The sequence below is a fragment of the Tribolium madens genome, unplaced genomic scaffold (assembly GCF_015345945.1).
Source record: "Tribolium madens isolate multiple individuals breed KSU strain unplaced genomic scaffold, Tmad_KSU_1.1 Scaffold_91;HRSCAF=231;Tcas5.2_LG7, whole genome shotgun sequence".
NCBI classification, from domain to species: Eukaryota; Metazoa; Arthropoda; class Insecta; order Coleoptera; family Tenebrionidae; genus Tribolium; species Tribolium madens.
The window spans coordinates 13,500,204-13,520,939 of NW_025401063.1; the positions used below are offsets into that span (position 1 = coordinate 13,500,204).

At 31.9% G+C, this 20,736-nt stretch overlaps 1 protein-coding gene and 1 long non-coding RNA gene across 3 annotated transcripts; both read right to left on the minus strand.

The window, feature by feature from the left end:
- Window positions 1-2: 2 nt before the first annotated feature.
- LOC123010443 (unc-112-related protein-like) lies at window positions 3-20,666 on the minus strand. Of its 2 annotated transcripts, none has more exons than XM_044407338.1 (8): window positions 20,383-20,666; window positions 7,887-8,368; window positions 4,059-4,258; window positions 3,682-3,892; window positions 2,367-2,557; window positions 1,892-2,129; window positions 1,629-1,841; window positions 3-1,567 (listed from the first exon to the last, which is right to left on the minus strand). In XM_044407338.1, exons 1-8 carry the CDS (start codon window positions 20,522-20,524, stop codon window positions 1,133-1,135), a joined length of 2,112 nt encoding a protein of 703 aa, XP_044263273.1. In that variant the 5' UTR covers window positions 20,525-20,666; the 3' UTR covers window positions 3-1,132. The 2 variants fall into 2 exon arrangements, with proteins under 2 accessions (XP_044263273.1, XP_044263272.1); XM_044407337.1 differs by having other exon boundaries at window positions 7,866-8,368; window positions 20,383-20,665.
- On the minus strand, window positions 4,996-7,859 carry LOC123010457. The gene is made up of 3 exons (XR_006413103.1): window positions 7,107-7,859; window positions 6,874-7,053; window positions 4,996-5,452 (listed from the first exon to the last, which is right to left on the minus strand). It is a non-coding gene; the product is annotated as an uncharacterized LOC123010457 (long non-coding RNA).
- Window positions 20,667-20,736: the final 70 nt, after the last annotated feature.

Genomic DNA, 20,736 nt, shown 5'->3' on the forward strand with positions numbered 1-20,736 from the left:
TATTTGTTTTACGTGTATGTTTATTTTTTAGAGTTAAATAAAATAATTAGTAAACACTTTATCTATAAATACAATATTATTTATTCAGGCTGTCTTAAAAAGCAGTTTTTTAACCCCTTCGTTCTTAAGTTGTCTTCCAATTAGCAAAGTGTTGTAAAAATATTTGTAATTTGATGTTAAAAAATCATTTTGCAGCATCCAATTATGTAATTGTCGAGACCCTATACTTAGTTTTTTTTAATAACGTATGTTTTTAACAAATAGCACATTCAAAGGGTATGTTACAAATAAAATAATGTTTATATTCAAATGCCACATTTTACACTGGAAATATATAAAATAAAAAAGTGTATTGGCAACAATGAATAAAGTTAATTAATCAATCATTGTTGCCAAAACGCTTTTGTATCATAATTATTTACAAACACCCGGTATCTCCAGTGGTTAGAACCTTAATAATTATAGGCATCTGTCCACTCTAAAATTTAATGTGGCAAAATAATTACCACAAAAAGGATCGTAACGTCGATTTTTCAATGTAGAGATGTGTTTAATTTGTTAACTTTTTTATTTGGACCTACTGGATCCGTCCTTGACTTTGATTGAAATAAATTATGTAAAAGGGATAATACCTATAAAATGTGAAGCTCTTATTAAATATCTCTTTGTAGTGGACAATTGTTTGATTTTCGATGTAATTTGTTCTTTTTATTCACAAAAATTACAAATAATTTTTGAATATCCAGAATATGCGTAAAATTGCAACAATAACATTTAAAATTATGAAGCACTTTGCTACTCGGGTTGATGAACAGGTCCTAGAACTAACAGAACAACTGATTTTAATGGGTCACTTAAAATGTGACATGAGACTAGTAAAATTAGTAAAGTTATTAAAACAAAAACTGCTTCTGTGCAACCTGTCATTAGATATTGCAACATTATTTGTAAAAATATTTATAAAATTTGAATAACAATAATTTGGAAGGGTTCAACGGGCTACAACTTTACCATAGACATTTCATTGTTGCAAATACTGAATAAATGCTAATCAGTAAACAAATAACCGGATTAAAAGTTGCTACAACAAAATTTCTTGTTATAATTGACACGTTAATATGTAAGGCACTACTTATGACCAGCCACCCGTCAGTTTGTGGAAGAGTTCTTCGTTTAGTGTTTGACTCGCATCTTTCGATCTGGTCGACAAGAAAATATAACCGCCAATAAATTCGTGAACGACTTTACAATCAGCTGACGAGCAACTAAACATTATATTGCCATCTTCGAACTGTATCATCATATGCTTTACTTCCCAATTGACATTCCAAGCGATCATGGTATTGTACCTCCACGTCTTCAGGTGATCCCCTGTAGTTATGTCCATTTTCATAATACGCGTAGGGGCGACTCCCAACAACTCTTCTTTTTTGCTTCCCATAAATTTGATAACAAAGAGAGTTAAACCATAGTCGGGAAGCGACTGCCACGCCTTGATGTAGTTCATTTTGGCTTCAATCAGCGGAAGATCTTTGACATTGGCATGTGCTTCCAAAATTCGCTGATTCTAGAAACGGAGCATTGAAAATTCCATTATTCTCCTACAAGACGAGTTTATGTTAACTTACTTTCCCCCGAAATTTCTTTAAAAATCGCGGAGCGATGTAATCTTCTGTTTGGAGGTCGAGACTGCTGGGATTAATCGCTGGCTCATCAGCCGGCCTCTGCATTTGCAAGAATTCCAAAATCGTCTGTTTTTCCGATTCATAACTGCTGTCAGCGAGAGACCGACCTTTTGATGCTAATCGACAACACGCCATCCATTTTGCGTACTGATTTTCCTGTACCACAAAAAATTAAAGTACTTGCTCCACTCGTAAAATCAACTTACATCATTACATCTTATGTACATTTCAGACATGCCTTCGGCGCTCGGCACCTCCAATTTGATTACATATTTATTTTGACTAATGTTGACATCTGGAGTGACCTCGCAACCGCGCAAATTAATATCGTGGATCGGGTTTTGTCTGTGGATCATTTCTGTTTTGAATTTGTACAGGTAGAGATGCAGATCACGGCATGTGAACCAGTATCTTTTGTAGGCTTTTAATGTGAATCTTTTCGGTCTGAAACAATACCACACTCATCACAATCCGCAAAACTATGAAGAAACTTGAAATATGATATCGTTCTTTTCTTAAATTTAAATTGGAGTGATACAATCAAAAATTCGTCAATTTTCAATTTTTTTTAATTCTGATATTTACTCGCTAAAAAGATGTTATTTAAGCATGAATGAAAATTAAATGGATAACAATGTGGATTTGTCCTGTTCCAATCGATTTGCAATTTGTTAAACTTACTTCAAAAATCGCAATTCGTCGGTTAATTCAGGCACTTGTGTGATGTCGTTGGCGTAGGAATTTATGGTTGATCCCTCGAGAGTTGTTTGAAGGTCGGTTAAGGCCGCGTCGATGTCGTCTTCAACGGGGGAAGACAAATTGCCATTATCCAAATAAGGTTGGGGTTGTTTAGCTTGTAAATTAACTTGCAACTAAAAAAATATAACATTACAACGTGTTAAATTATGTGTGGTAATGATCATTTACGAAACAAAATTTTAATAATTTATTAAATTACACACTTAGTAGCAACGTTTTTTTTGACGTGAAATAAGGGACTAAACAAATAGAGCAAGAGCCCGCGGTAGCCAGACTTTCGTCATTTTATAAAAGTACTACCAACACAGGAAGGAACGATGGGCAAGTATAAAGTTTGAGTCATCGTGACTTTGGGAGATAACATGTAGCAAAGAAGTAAAAAATACCAACTTAAATTTATTAAATAAAAAGTGTAATTTTTTTATATTTTCTTCAGAACAATATTAGAAATCACCTAATCCATTGCCACACATTTAATATCGTGGCAACCCCTTGTCAAACACCCTTAAACTTTAATAAATTGTAACTGTACTTACGTTATAGTGTAAAAGCTGAATTTGAGACATGTTACTTTGGTAACTATTAGAAGATGTTTTGACAGTTCACTTAGAACTGTCGAAGCTGTCTGGCTACTGAGAAAACATCTTCTAATGGTTATCCAAGTACCATGTATAAAATTCATATTAATAAATTATAATATTAATAATAATTTTATAATATATAATAATATTAAGTGTCTGGCAATGGATAAGGTGATTTCTAATATTATTCCGAAGAAAATATAAAGAAATTACGCTTTTTTATTTGATAATTTTAAGTTAATATTTTTTACTTCTTTGCTACTTGTTATGTCCAAAAGCCACGATGACCCAAACTTCATACTTGCCCATCGTTTCTACCTGTGTTAGTAGTATGGGATGACAAATTTTTAACTTTTAAAAAATGACGAAGGTCTGGCGAAGGCGGGCTCTTAGACTAAAAGGTTATAAAAAGTAATAAGTTATGTGACATTGGTATTAACAAAGAAATACGTTTAATTTATAACTAGTAAAGTTTTTAGATACCGACGAAGATTGTACCGTCAAAGCCATTACTTTTATCTTTTTATCTAAAATATGCAGTGTTGAAGTGTGTTTCAATGTCTATTTGTTGTTGTGCTTGCTTAAAATTTAAAAATAAAAAATTAAGTACTTGAAATGTTTCGGATGTCTTAATTGAAAATTATTACAAATCTTACCTGTAAGGCAGCAAACATCAACATTTCTTCTTCAGTGCAGTCAATTTCTTCATTTAACAACTGCCACCTAGCTTGCTCATATATTTGATTGATTCGAATTGCATCATATTTGGGATTTAGGTCATAAAACACGTAAAACTTAAACCTCAAACATAACGTATCGTATTCTCTGACTCCTTGCTCCATAATTGACAAAGAAGAATCCAACCATCTAAAAAAAAAAGTTATCAAGGCTTTTACATCAGGCAAATAAGATGGAAAATTGATTGCTTCCAGAAATTTGACGATATTTTTAATGATTTTACTGAGTGGTTTACTGTATTTAAATCAAACAAATATCTGGTTGCCTATAACATAATCAACCCACTAATACTCACGCTACATTCATTCTCGCTTTCTCCACAAGTGATTTCGGCCTAATCATATGTTTTCGAGCTTCAGGACTTGGGGGAGGTGGAGTTTGGGCAAGAAAACTGTCGTAACTGCCATTCAATTGTTCTGAACTGATACTTGTTGTCAAATTTGGCGAATAACCATTAGTCTCCGAATTGAATCCCTGACGTCCCCATGTTCCTGTCTAAACGAAAAAAATAAATAAATAAACAGAGATAAAATTATCTTAACACAAATACACACACCTACTGAGTGTGAATTCGTTTTACAACACGTGAGATGTTAAAAAATAAATTATATTTAAGAAAAAGTATAAAATCTATTCTAAATCTATTCTTAATATTCACATATGGATAATGAATAATGATCATTAAAATTTTTGGTTTTCATTTTACACATAAGTACCACAAAAAAGCAATGTCAATACCTATTTTTTTTAATAGAAAACGTAAACTAAATTATTATTTTAAATAAAAGAATTAAATCAGAACGAAAAATTTATTGGTGAAACGTTCCGGTGCTAAATAAAAAAAAAGTCAACTTTTCATAAAATAAAGCGTCAAACATTTCATACGAATTGTTTGCACAAAGAATTATTTCAAGATAAGCAAAATTAAACTAAGTATTATAAAACAAACCATGAAACTTAAATTAACATAGGTATACTCTTTTTCATATTTATGTGCATCAAGTAGGTTGTAGAAGTCTAAATGAATCTTTAATTTAAAGTCCGATTTACACAAAAAGTGTTATTAATGTCATTCAAAACAAATTTAATCACATCAATAATGACAAAAATCTTTATGTTTGCTATGTTGATTACGTTGTTAATTTTAACTATTTTTCGGTACACATTTATTTGAAAAAATAATTTTTAGGGAAAAATGAGTTTAGGATTGTTTGAATTTTCGCATGGTTGCCACCTTAAAATAGTCCCTTTCAACGACTACTTCGATGCACATTAATATGAAAACGAGTATACATATTCCATTTAAAAATTTTTAGATGAAACATTATGCATTTAGAAACATTGTAATCACGGCTTCCTTGATTAATGAAGGAAGTTTCCCTTCACCCGGCTGGTCGCATTAAAAAAAAAAAGTGGTTCTAACAGCGTACTCTAATGTATCGCCATCTGTTAATTTCTTCCGAAAACTTTTCTTGTTACCATAGTTACCAAAATCACGCGCCAAACGTCGTAATTATTTGAAATTTAAGTTAGAAATTGGATTTCTCTGTGGATATTTGTTAAGAAAAGTTGAGGAGACTGTAAAATGTACTGCTTGTCTAGTACCCTTAACCAATTATTTTGAGTCAAAAACAAGTCCCCTCTTGGAATTAATTTATAATCAAGACAGAGGAAAGCTCAAATATTCATCTGAAAAGTTTATTGCGTTAAGAGGCGGCCGGAGCAAAATCTCTTATGGGAGTTCTAATGTAAATGTCTACCTCTGTATTTCAAAAACTACTAAAGATATTTTTATGAATTTGGTATCATGTGAAAGAGAATTTTTTTTTCTACATTTTGACTGTTTTAGAATTGCGATAGGTTATCTACAAATTGAAATATAGGTAGAGAAAGTTTGAACAAAAGTGCGCATTTTAAAAAAATACATTTTAAGACGTTTTACCGAACTTTTAAAACAGTCAAAATGTAGATTGTTGTATATTAAGGTGATAATTTCAAGTCTGGTAAAAAAATATTTATAAATAACACCTCTACAGAGGTAGGACGATTTGGAATCGAAAATCGAGTGAGCACAAGATTATTTACAACCCCCACATAAAAACTAACCGCAAACAATTAGACCCAAATTTACAACCACACCCGCCGACAAGCTGATGACACAGATGTCTTGAATTTGTAAAAGAAAATTTTAGAGATTTTTAAAATTGCTTTACAATCAATACCTTTCGCCTAAATGAAAATTATAATTTCACTACAATTGCAAGTTAAATAAATGTTTTATAATTTATAATTCATAATTCTCATACATACAGACTACAGAATAATTATTCATTTCATTTCAAATAATCCATTTCAATAATTTTTGGTCTGTTTCTACTCTCAAAAAATGGAGTCGAAGTTGGAGAAATTTTACATGAGGGCACTACTTCCGGAAATAATTGATCCAAGAGCGTCCAGAAGTATGCCACTAAGGGAAATTCAATTGAATAAGATAATTAATAAGAATTTTTACTAAATAAAAAATTATTTCCTTTGATTTTTATTTATTTGTTATTATTTATCACCAAGATGATATAACCTCCTTATAAGTAAACTAAATTGGCAATTATCTACGATAATATTAAAAGAATCCTAATAAAACATTAAAAAGTATAAAATTTTTTGCGAGCCCGACAAGAAAATGGTTTAAAAAAAAAATAAAATTTCAAAGTCAAAAACAAAAGTGGATTGCGGCGCTTTTTTGAACTTTTACAACTAGCGAAATATAGATTGTTGTTATCCAAGTCGATAACTTCAAGAGGTAATCCAAAATTAAATAATTCGCAATCTAAAATCGGGCAGCAATATTACAACAATGCTAATAAAAATTTGGGCGAATTTATACCTGAAAGCACCACAACAAAACCGTCTCAGCAAAGTTTCGAAATCATACAGATAACCAGCGTGCGGCAATTTGGGTGTTGTAAATTATGTTCTTCCACTAGATTGTCGTTTATGACTGCTACCGATCCCAGCTTGACAGCTGAACCAGTGTTGTAAAATTCTGAAGGCCAAGTTTGCTCCGGACGGGCCTTAATTCATTGTCATAGGAGTGATTTTGGAAATAATACCCAGTGTGCCTACGCAAGATGTAGACTACATTTTGAAAACAATAATTGTTACATATTTAAATGAAAATCCCATATTCTCCTGCGAGGAACATCGCAGTGTCTGCGGCATTATCGTTGGCAAATTTTTGCAATCTCTACACACAAAGTACTAGGAAAAAAAGTTATATTTATTCAAAAAAACTAAAAATTTTGACAGTAAATTACATTTTCAAATTTGTACAAAATGCGTTTACTTCTTTATCTTATAACCCCCCTACGGGCCTAAAAGACCTTGAACGTATTGGTTGTGCACTGTATTCTAACAAGCTGTTGCACTCTTGCAGGTTTAGTCACTTATAATTGTCAGGGATTTAATACGGCACAATACACATTACTCTAGTTTACCAAATAGCCACATATCAGGAAATTGTTTACTTTTCGAAAAAATCATTAGTGTGAGATTGTGACGTGCGTATTTAATTCCTAATGGCATTATACACAAGCGAAATGTGGCCAAATTACGTTTTTATAAATGTACTAACGCCTTTTTGCTTTCCACTGACAGGAGTGTGACAGCACATAACCTTATTAACTGTCAAAATCTTGTACCTTAATGTGGCTCCCTCTCGAAACCAAAAAAAAGGCACGGAACTAATGAATGCGACTAGCCGGGTGAAGGGAAACTTCCTTCATTAATCAAGGAAGCCGTGATTGTAATAAACAGTGATGATTAAAATCTTTCGAAACTACAGACGTAAAGCCCATAATTTTTGCTGTATTATAGCTTGTTTACTTTAGACAAAACAAACGTTATTGTAATGAGCACATTAATATGTGTTTTTAAATATGAGTATTAGGGGTCTTCAATAATTTAAATCCGCCCCTACGTTTTTAATTCATTCTCTTTACTTTAAACCCGTCTTTTTTTTTGAAAAGATGAATAAAACAAATATGTGCCAATGCAAGTTCGGGAAAGTTAAATGGTTAGTTAAAACCATTCGCAAAACAATTACATTTCCAACAGGAGTGCTGACCGGTGTTGACGACGGCGGAAGTTTCGAGGGTGTGACCGGAGCACACATGAACCCAGTCTTGTCCAAACTCCCGGTGCTACCATCTGGACTGCTATTCGCGATGAACGTGTTCGTGTCTGGGGGAAGGTTGGGGTGGCCGTTTTTCGCAACACTTTCAACTTTCTTCTTTGGCATCGAGTTGTAATTGTATTTTAAATGGCAAGGTTCGAGTGGTTTACACAACGACAATTCTTCCGGATGCCTAATACCCAGGTCTTTACACAAGTGAATAACTGCCGAAAAAGTTTTTACAGAAAAATCCACTTTCATGTCCAAGTAACGCAAGTCAGGTAGTTGTACCCGTAAATTCTTGTGCATGGGAGTAAAATGTAAAAGGGCATCGGCTTGGACGCCGTATTGGTCGAGGGTGGATCGTGTTCGGGCCAACCAAATGTTTTTACTAGGCCACCACAGGGCATGGTCTGACCAGTCCATTGAGATTTCTGTAAAGAAACAACACATTATGCTATCAAAAGTTAATATCAACAACAATTAGAGATAGGTATAAGATTTTAAGATTATTTCTATTGTTGTTTGATAATTCTGTCTCCAAGAAACTGGCAATTGGCTGACGCACAAGTTTTAATTTTAGATTTGAGACAAATAACTTTTCAGGTAGTACACAAAAATAATAATTTTTCTTCATGGTTTAGTTTAAGAAAATTTTAATAAGTCATAAAATACACAGAATCGCGTTGTTTTATAACAAGTCTGACCTATTTCTTGTAAAATCGAGCATACGTTTTGTTCACTATTTTATAGGTCAATTAAATAAAAGTCGGGTGTAAATAACGAGGCGATCAATCCATTTCGTTTATGACAGCAGCATGTTCCACTTTCGATCGCTTAAATATAAAACGAACTAAAGACAACTTGGAAGAAAACCAACTGGAATCTGGACTGACCTTGAATTAAATTCATTAGATCTAGAAATTACGTAGGAGTGATTTTGATGTCACAAGAATTAATATGATGCCACCGTTTTTATTATTTATTATGCTTGAGCGTGTCGTGAATGGGAAAGAAGATGCTGGAAGCGAGATTAAGAAGGGGGCGAGATTATAAATTTGTGGATTGTCGCTAAACTTGTATGTGATGGTGACCTATTTTCAATTTTTTTTTATACAGATATTACTTTGCTTTTTTATTATTAATAATAAAATACAACAAATTGGTTAATGTTACCTAAACACAGCTCTATGATAAAATACGAATAAAGTTATACCTTTTATGAGTGACTATTTATTTTTCTAAATTTTAAAAACATAATCATCAAAAATAAATGTTTTTCGATTCCTACTTACGAGTATAAGTCCAATTTATTCTTAGACAAACGTAAACACCAGCTACCTTGAAATTATTATGTATTTGTCGGCTGTATTTTAGTGTTTCGAAATATGTATGTTTGTATAATTATTTGGCCGAACTCTCTTCATCAAAAAAATCTATTCTAATTTATAATTCAAAATGCTCTCTTCTGATCAATGCCAAAATAAGGTACACAGTTACTAAGTATTTTATTCGGGTCTTTTTTATTTAATGTGTTTCTCAAAGAGTTCATTTCCGTTTTATTAGCTTCTGTATCGTATTTTAAAAACACATCTCTCTAATAACACTGTAAAATATAATTTAGAAAACAGACCTTCTTTTACATTTTATTTATCTTAAAATCCAAACAATGAGAGCTTTTACGTCTCTTTAAAAGTCCCAAGTCCAGAAGAACCGGAAAATTAAATAAACACCGGTCCGTAAACTACCACACCTTGCCTAGTATCAAGAAAAATACATAAACAAACACAAACGATGCCTTGTTAAGATCATCAACGCGGCAATTTCTTCAAGCGTTCGTTATGTATGCAGTGGTTCTATATTAGGTCAGTTTTCAATGGAATTTTGAACAGACCAATTTTTAATTCAAATTGAGATCGTCATTCAAATGAAAATAACGCATTTGAATAAGCCAAAAACGGCGCAAAAAAATTACAGAGTACAGAGATACTCTAAACTTTGAAGCTTCTTGTGGCGTCACAAAATGAATCAGATAATGAAGTGTACCTACTACACGGATATCCGGTAGATACCCAAAAGTCGATTATTTAACCATGCCAACCTCAACTTCCTACGTTCTAGAAACTTTTCATCATTGTGCCGATTTGTGAATTGTAAAAATAACCGCTCATGTGTCATCTTATTTATAAATTTTATGACTGTTCGAGCTGACGGAAGTTACCTTTACCTGTCTATTTTTACGCTAGCTAATTAGTGTTCGAACGCAAAATAAAAGATTGATTTGTAAAGGCTACCGGATGCACTTAACTACAATCGCATTCTTTTGACGAACCATACAATGTATTTGCATCATGCAACAATAAATACGTCGTCGCTTTTATACGGTTTACTTCAATACTTTACTTGCGAAAAGGCACAATGGGCGTTCTATAACGTACACACGCACTATTATATGCAGATGTTTTAGTGGGTTGGCAATATGCGGGTGGTTGGGGAGCTAAATAACTTTTCAGCTGCTCTTTTTCCTAACCCACGGTTTTCCTATATTGATAAGTTCCAAATGGTTGATAAAGATGTAAAAATACACATCTAAATGTCATAAACAAGGTTATACAAACACGCAAAGTTGTAAAAATTATTATCATATCGTGTTAGCTAATGTAACTAATGAAATTTTGTATTTAGTTAAAAAGAACATTTTAATTTTATTGAACATGTTTAGTTTAATTAGGTCCTATGACTAATTAGGACTACGACTAAAGTTGCATTATTAAATATTATTGCTGTATAAACATACAAAGAAGAAGTAGATTTCAAGATCTCAATAAAATTGTACGCTTAAATTTTTATTATGATTTTTTTACGTAGTCGATGTAACTTTGTAGTCTGGATTAGCTTAGTCAAATGAGTTTGTATTTACTTTCCTATACAGGTTCGCCACAACTCGCTTCCCAGAGAATAATGTCATGTAAGGTAAAATACCAGAAACATGGTAAAAATGTTAAAAAAATTCTATCTATAAAAATTTCGAAGTTACGAGAGTTAAAATTTTGCACTTTGACTATTTATTTCTATTGGAAAAATAATTTTCCAATTTTCCAAGTTTTTTTGCTACAGGCTATTAAAAGAGGAAACAAGACTGTATCCTAAATTGTAACTCTGTGGTTTTTATTTGCAAAATTTTTGTTTAATAAATATGTAATTATAAAAAAAAATATACAAGTTCATCGGTATCATTAAATAGACATAAAAAATGTCAAATGTCAAAAATAAAATGTTAAAAATGTTTTCCATGTTCCTGGTGTCTTATCTTACTTGAAATTTTTCTCTGGGGCGCGAGTTCTGACACACCATGTATATTTTAAAAAGAAATGTTCTAAAAATATTATTGTGAAATAATTTCAATGAGAGTGGGGAATGGGTATTAAATTTGTCTGCTGTAGGTACACACATAAATAATTATAACAGTTGATCCCCAAATAGAAGAAAAAATTCACCAATCAAACTGGTGGAAAAAAATTAATTTAAGCTTTTGATCACTCCAACTACGTTGTTTGTAGATACTTTTATTGCGGTGAAATAGACTTTGGCCTGTATTGGTTTTATTACTTAGAACAAGCAATTAAAATACAAGACATAACTTCCTCTTCTGAACCATAATCTTCGACAATTTCCCAACTTTCGCCGCCAGTCGATTGCATACTTCAACTAAATTCAAAACATCAACTTATTCACTGTGTGACGTTTATTTAAAACAGATGTGTCCGGTCTGTTTTATTTCTATTTCCGACCCAAGTCAAAAAAAAAACACAGATCCGTGTCAATATCAACTAACCACCAGAGCCGACAATTGCCGACAAATTGCTGCATTACCACCAAAGTAAATATGATCCCGTATCCCCTAAGCCAAATGAGTTGCAATGGTTGAATCTCGATTTGTTATCCAAATATCAGTTACTTGTTAATGTTCACGTTGTTCTTAAAACCACTTCTCCCTACCTTTGTGATAAGCTAGTATACAGAGTGCGTCAGAACTCGCGCCCCAGAGAAAAATGCCATATAAAGTAAGATACCAAGAACATGGAAAAAATGTTAAAAAAATTTTATCTATAAAAATTTCGAAGTCATGACAGTTTTGCACTTTGACTCTATTTATTTCTGTTGGGAAAATGATTTTCTAATTTTTTTGTTACAGGCTATTATCCATGTTCCTGGTATCTTATCTTACTTGAATTTTTTTTCTGGGGCGCGAGTTCTGGCGCACCCTGTATAGGTATAATTTTCATAACGTTAACTTACGTCAACTGATGTTCTGTCTATGCCTCGTTTCCGAATTAGTTTGTTTACAAGATCTTTTACCTTTAATGCTGTCAAATTATACCGGGTGGGGCATCGGTTACGCGCACTTGATAAATCGCGACTTCAAATTAATTAAAACTGGCGATATTTCATATACCTAACTAATTATTGATAGGGTATAATTTGAGCATTTTTCTAATTTTTTTGGATAATAAATGAGTCCGTAACAGTTTTGTGTGTTTTATGAATACTTTCCGTTAATTTACCTATAAAGTTTTTACACTAAATGAATCTGTACCTGTCAGCGCATCAAACTTTGATATCACAATTTCAAATTTTGACTTGGTTAACTAAATAATCGCTTTTTTTATTTAAACACAAGCCAGACCCGTGATTTATGACAAAATGGTATAATTTACCAACAAAAGAATCATTTACTGGTAGCCGACCGCTTTAAATGGTCTTTTTGTTGTAAACCTTGGAATCTTACCCGAATTGCAGTTCCCCATTGTCACCTAAATTTACGATGCCACAAGTAGTTAAGATGGGAAATTGCGTTTTATTCAAAATCTAATTGGAATTTTTTTTCTCTGATTTTGTAAACAATTGTAGGAAGTGAATCTGCGTAGGTCAGTATAAAAATTAGAATTAAACTTTTTGGGAGAAAATTACTTTTTATTTTTTTTGGCTTTGTTTGTAAATGAAAAATTACCAAAAAATTAGAGAATGTACCTTACTAATGCCCAGGTAAGTGTGAAAAAATTCACAATTTTATTTAATTAGAAGTGGGGATTTCTTTTCTGCGCGTAACCGATGCTCCTCCCGGTATTATTATTATTATTATTAAAGTCACGTGTGTCAAACTGGAAGAAATTGGGAAAGATGAGAAAGAAGCATTGTATTCCTTTTTGGCGGGTCAATTAGTTTCTATTGCGATTTTATGTAGGCGGATCGTTCGCTCTGACCCAGATAGCTAATGAAAAATATATTTTAAGGTCTGGTTTGTTGTACGTTCCAATTTAAGATTAGAATTTGGTAAAATGTGGGCTTGTTTATGATTTGTGCTAAAATTAAATGATTGTAATGAGCGTTGACGCCATCTGTTTTTATAAAGCGAGTGTTGATGGCTATCTCAATGAAAAGTATTTCTTTTGATGATTTCATCGTTGCCAAACTGTTAAATACTTGATCGGAAGGTGTTGCAGGTGGATAGATAAATAAAATTGATCCCATAACACATTTTAACAATAATGGCAAAAATTCGATGAAAATTATTTAATATGAAATTTCAGCAAAATATCTAAAGCATACTCGAACTTAGAAATATTGTATATTAATACAGGGTGCATAAAACGTATGAAACCAAGCCTAAAATCATGGTAAATTTTATTTACTTTCATAAAATAATAAAAGGTAAAAAATAAAGTGCTATGCAAAGTTATAGTTTAAAAAAAATTAATTTTTGTTTTGTTTTTGAGTTCTAATGGCAACGTACTCGTAGGTACCAAGAAACATGTTTCGACGTGGATTGAATCCTGTTTAGATAAAAAGTTACTAATAAACAAAACATCATAAAATATGGAAAATATGTTAATATTGTAAGTATATAAATAGATACTGTACCGTCAGGCATTTTTACAATTTAACATTTGTTTTGGTCACGTACAATCTTTATAGTCTCCAGAATAGACATACAAATGACCTATGCCATTGTATGACACAGTGTCTATGAATTATTGTCTAATAATATGCACGTAAAACCGATGAAAAAACATTCTAAAGTGAGTATTTAATTTGGCAAATTTTTGTACCTTTACTAAACAATTATAAAAAACATATACAAGATCGAGAGTATTATTAAATAGACATAAAAATGTCAAATATCAAAATATTTTGACAGAATTTTTCAAACATTTTTTCCATGTTCCTGGTATCTTATCTTATTTGAAATTTTTCTGAGGCACGAGTTCTGACACCCTGTATACTCGTAGTTTGCATATGCATAAATTGTACATCGCCAATAGTGATGCGCTGAATAATAATAATAGAGCTGAAGTTAAATTAGCACACATTTTATATTGAGATCGTCATTTATATGACTACTAATGAATCCATTTTTGTTCTGAGTTTTAACCTTATGTTCCACCATTTCGAGGAAAAGCTGATATCAGAATAAATAATTCTTCCGTTATATCGTCATCATTATCAAAAATTTATTTGGTGGTAGTCACACATACAACTGGCACAAATTGTGGATAAGTTCTTGTGGCACTATTCGATTATAAATCACCATTAGCAAGATTATCTTGATTTAATCTATTCGATCGATATCCCAGTAGCAATATAATAAAAATTCTTTCACGTCAATAAACAAATCAAAATCAATTTAATGTTATTATTCGGAGAGAAACCAGCATTAAACCAATTATTCCAGCGTCGACACGTGCTTCTGCAGTGCATTTCTCACAGTGCACAAGTTCGACGAACCCCACCTCAAACAACCACAGAAATTTATGGAGCATATCCTTGATTATTTAGAATACCTAAAAGTCACGACGTTGGATTATTTTCGCGATTGCTGGCAATTTTTCTTCGCGAAATATCACGACTCTAATAAATAAAATAATGAAAAGCATCCCATCGTATTGCATCGCCTTCCATTAAAGCCTTATCAGATACAATTGGCAGATGACCTCGCAAAACAATCCTTCCCCCGCGGCACAATTACTGAGTCAACAATTAAGTCATCTTAAATTATCGATGCACAAGCACTAATATCATCTCCAATGTGTTTAATTCAACTCAGGAAATCTTAATTCATCTGAAGCAAAGTAACTGTTAAAGGGGGCAAAATCCTGTGGCATTCACTGATATGTAGGCGACTAGAAAGCCACATGTATTGCCCATAAATGGAGTGACATAATAATCCACCGATTCTTGCACAACATGCAAATAACCCAGAACAGAGACGGCACTGTTTGTGCCGTTAGAACCGCAATGTTTCACTTTTAGTCATGCTGAGACTCAGCGACAATTTGCAATATTTTCATTTTAAACTATTGAACACACTTACCTACAAGAAGAATTAAAACCGAGCTTAAAAAACTAGCCACTGTAGGTAACAACCTGTTTTCCGGAAAGTTGTTTGTCGTTTCGCTTACAAACATAAATATGACGAAAAAAATTATTTTAATATTTTTACTCGTCTAAAATTCCTTTTAGAGACATTTTAAAGCTCATTCCGTTGAATCCAGACATTCGTTTAAACTAAATAGGGTCCGGTCCCATCAAGTCCATATTAGCGAGCCTCTACTGTACTACAAACAATACACTCATGGTCATAGAAAAACTGAGAACATAAAAACGCATAAATATTTGCTTTAAGATTTTGAAATTTAAATAAAACATTCGCAATGTCCTGTAGATAGTTCAAATCTCAGTACAAATATTGTTTTTTTTTTCTCTTTCCTTATGAAAATTTAGATTGTACAAACATTGAAATTAAACTAACAATAGCACGTCGAGTTTAGTAGGTAGTAAGAAGTTAAACCGTTAAACATAATCCAAAAACAAAATACAGTGCGTTCAAAAAGATTTTCTATCAAGTAGGCGTAACTAGTTGAGGAAGAATGTTAGCGAGATGTCAAAAAATTGTTTTATAAAAATTAAAATATTGATGTAAGAAAATTGAATTATTCTATGAAACATTAAAACAACCTAAAATGAAATTGTTGTTGGTATTTATTCATACATTTATTTACATAAAAATTATTTTGACATTTCCCATTTCGACTCTCCCAAAACTATAGTAACTCAAAAATTACAGTTTTGAGAAAAATTGCATTGAATCTTTGATTGTTAATAAAAAATCAAGAAACTGTTTAATATTATTGAAAATTGCTGAGGGTCTAAATTTTGGTAAATAATTGTTTTTTCAAAGAAAATTTTTCTCATTGTTTTTGTATTTTGGGCCCTACATGAGCCATTGTAACTCAAAAACCAATTTTTATGAGTTACTATAGTTTTGGTGGAGGAGTCGATTTGTCATTGGGACATTTTATCTTCTGCAGACAATCGTTTTAAATTTCTATGATTATGTGTTAGAAAGACTTTTTGATCGCACTGTATTTAGTTAGGTATTTTTAATTTAAGCATAAAGTCATCAAAATGAAACGTCAAAAAAAAAAGAAGCAAAAAGAAAAAATAAAGGCTTATTTATAAACTCTGAGAAAATTGAGAAAATCTTAAACCATAAAACTAAACCAAAAACAAAGACATTGAATTGCCAAAAAGTACATTTTTTGTAATATTATAACAGATTTATCATTTGATTCACCGTATAGTACACTTGAGTGCAAAAAAACGCAAATTGTCAAAAACAAAATTTTTCAGAGATTTTACATAGTGTGAAAAAAGGTTCTTCCCAAAAACTATCAACAGAAATGTCGTATTTGGTGGTCTTGCCAATGCAGTATCATAGTCAGTGTTAAAAACAAAATGGAAAAACATGGTAAAACTTGATAGAAGTTAAGATGCCTGAAAATTATGAAATTGTGATTTGTGACAAAGACAACGTCATTTATTAACAGACCAAATTACATTATAAAAAAATCAATTTGCGCTTTTATGTCTGTTTTTGAATTAACTGCACGTAAAACATCAAATGAAATGACAAGTCGAAAGGTAAAACGGCAAAATAGGCTGGAATTAGTTGTCGACGTATAATACGAGTAGGACCGTTCTTTTTTGAAGATAAATTATATATTTAGTTATTATAATCATCACCTTTTGGATCATGCCATTTTACTTTTCGACTTGTCATTTTACTTGACATTTTACAGACAAACGTTTTCGAATCCAATGATGACTCCATTACAAATTATCTTGATCGCTCGACATCTTTTGCTAAATAACATTTTTCTGTATATACATCCTTTTTCTTCAAAGTTTTTGTAGCAAGAACCTCATTTTTGTCCAAAACATTGTACATACTTACTTTCGGTGTGTTTCTATCAAAATTATTAGCACTGAATTTTGTCTTTAGATCTTAGGTAATGATGTCTGTCCTTAGGTATTCAATTAGCGCTTTCAAAGAGCAAATAGGCACACAGGATTCATAAAACTCAAAATTTTGACATCTCAATGTGAAAACATAACCATAATTTTTTAATAAAATTTCTAGGGACAACCCCAAAGAGCAACAAAATTTGTGGTTACGGAAACAAGCTGCTACCAATTTTTTTACCAAAATTTTGACTTGTTAGTTTTCTTTTAAAGAAAAAATTGACTTTACCTTCTATTCATAATAATAAAATCAAAAGACAAAATACACAATATTTATAGTTGTTTGGTTTTTCTTCGGTTTGCTTCTGAAGTAGATACATTTTTAGAATGTTTTTGATCTTTCTGATAAATTTCTCTGCTTTGATGTCTTATATTACATAATTAGGAGCATATTTCGTTTGCTCTAATAAATCCCCAATTAAAGTGAACATGATCATTGCTTTAAATGTTACGAATTGACGACGACGTATCATTTGATTTTTAAATGTTTACCAACCAAGATAAATAATAAACAAATTCCCAATCATACTAAATAATTCAGCCTCAATTCATTTAACAGCAATAACGACAATTGTTTACTTAAAAATTCTTGTTATTTTTCCTTTTATGGGCTGGGTGTCACACACCTAACGATTACGTAACATGCAAAATTCGCCATTCTTTTATTCCTGTCAGTGGACAGTTTTCCTTGAATGAATGCACTAGAACAGGTTTGCTGCACCTTCGAAAACAGAGCAATATCAAACGGTGAAATTAATACTGATTCAGTGTAAAAAAAACAATTTCGATTCAGGAGCGGCACTCCTGGCAGTTGCAGATTGTGATGTCACCATGACCTGTCTTTCAGGTGAAGCAGGGTGAATTCTTTTATTTAGCTAGGACGATGTCATGGTCAATCAAGATAGCCTAGGCAACCGTACGACCTTGCTATCCGCACTCTCTCCAACCAGAACCAACCATTTACGGTAACGGGTAACGCCGGACAAAATTTCAACACATCTTCAAAAAGCCAATTTGTTTATTTTATAAATAAACAGTGATATGATAATGGAAATTCCGGCGGACGTTACATTTTATTTGCAAGATCTTTTAAAGGTTTGGCGACATTTCTGTATCGATTCAAGGGAAAATTCTCTTTGAATCACGGTGAAAGTCCTGAAATATTACTTTAAAAGGATAAAATGGTGGCGCCGAAATGGCAAGAAATTATTGACGTAAAAATCCATTTGTCACCAGCAATGAAAGTAAACTAACCGGCACAAATTTCGCAATTTGTTGTTGTATTACGTGGGATTGAATTTTTAAAATATTTTTATTTACGATATATTGAAAGGAGGGTCGGAGAGTGTTAATTTATGACGAGTGCCTTGACCAAATCTACATCTTTTAAGAAGTCTGACGTCATTCTAAAACCGTAGGTAATATGTGGGTGCACATATAATAGAAAATGTACTTACTGATGCACAAAATTGGTATTTTAATTTGAAAATCCTCTTTGTATCTTTTAATAATAATTCGTTTTGATAAAAATCGTGAAACACACTGTGTGCAAAATTTTTAATCTTATTTTAGATTGTATTTAAAATATGGAGGTATAGGACTTATTTACAGAATACCTATGTCAAGCTAGAACGGAAACACAGATTGGATATTTAAAGCATTTAATAAAATTTTAATTTGTGTAATGTTAGAAAATGCTTAGAAAATTTGTGATATGAAGAATAACAACGAAAAACCAGTCATATTCATAAAAATAATATAACTTTCTATTTGTGGAATAGGTATTAAATTAGTTACTTAAGAAAACAAAATTTAAAAGAATACAACACTACCTGCTTTCAGTTTGTTTGTTTGATAGATTTGCAACAAACTTTATATAAAACTACACAAAGCCCTTTATTCAGTATGAAAAACAGATGTGCAGAATGGGTTTTCAATTGTGATATGTAATTAATATTGTTCTCACATAAAAAACGCAATATTTTTTCACAATAAATGGACTTTCCTTGTTACCTAAGTTACTGTCACACATAATCTTAAAAACATGTCAAATCTGCTGTGTTTTTAAAAAGCTGTAATTATTTGAAACTTTGTTTAAGTATATGAAACCGCGATTTATTCTTTAAGCTTATAGATGATTACAAATAAACATTAAAAATACACATTTTTTTAATAATACCAAGTGTTAAATATGACAGATAATACACCTGAAGACGGAAATCCCACCTATTGTCATGCAAATTTTCAAAATTCCGTTGCTCAGGTAGAAAGAATATTGTAAAGTCTATGCATAACATCCTCGAAAATATTTTTTGAAACTTTTCTTAATACATATAAGTTAAAAAAAAGAGTCTTACAGGGAAAACAATAATACGGCAAAAATAAAATAAAAATCTCAGATTTTTAGATATTTACCCCAAATATTTTCCCGTTTCTTTTTTATTGCTGATTAGTGTAAAAAGTACACAAACAATAAAAAATAAACGAATTGTCAAGAATGTTAATTAAATCATAAATTTTAAACTGCAATTGCAAGAATTTTAAGAAATTATACACATTAAAAATGATTTCATAGAACATACTAGTGCAATGTTACATAGTAAACTTTATAAATAAAAAAAAAGGTTTTTTTTAATCTTTAAAGGACAGTAATTACAGAATGAAATCCAAATAAGAAAAGTACTAAAAACACTGGGTACTGGGTAATATTTCTGTTGAACAAAAACCCAAAATCCGTAAAATTATTATGTAAACTCTTTTATGGAAACAACCATCTGGCTCAAAACAATAATTCATACGTCACACAGCGTCCGCCAATCAGATCGCCTAAACAAGCAGCCTACTGGATCGTTTTACATTTCCTTTAGAGGTTATGAGTTATTTCCCCAATAAATTTTCGAGGAAATTAATCGCATTTTGCACTTTTGAATAAATTGGCCAAGGCCGATGGTTTTTTCAAGCGCCAAGTGCACAGACGTGGGGTATTTATTAATAAACCATCAGCGCAATCCACAAAACCGCATTCCAGCAACTATTTGCAACAGGTGCACTAACTGTAAAAGAAATGAATTCTTCACATACTGACCCAAGTCCTCGACGAGCCTCAACATAACTCCTCCGATGTGCAAGTCGCTCTTTACTCGGAGTTGGCGCTCCGCTTGCAAATCGGTGACTAAAACCCGGAGGTTCCAGGAGCCGTCACCCACTATCTGTCCGTTTGCTATCATTATTATCAATTAATTATCACTTCACTATCATTAAGATAAGATAATTAATCCCTAATTATTAATTTTGACACATTGTTTACAATGCGGAGGAGCGCAAAGATACCTCTGCGAAACATGACACAAGCAACTACGAACTACGTGATTGGTCGGCGCTTCGTATGTTTATTTCACAATTCAGGATTAAAGTGGGGGGGAAGAAAATGTGCAGTGTT

Bases quoted from the DNA above. Each gene is read 5' to 3' on its own strand.
- LOC123010443 (XM_044407337.1), bottom strand. From the start codon at position 20,524: ATGATAGCAAACGGACAGATAGTGGGTGACGGCTCCTGGAACCTCCGG. The intron at 4,259-7,865 runs GTAATTGTTTTG...TTTTTCGTTTAG, and splicing joins TCAGCACTCCTGTTGGAAAT to ACAGGAACATGGGGACGTCA. The intron at 1,568-1,628 runs GTAAGTTAACAT...CTCCGTTTCTAG, and splicing joins TAAAGAAATTTCGGGGGAAA to AATCAGCGAATTTTGGAAGC.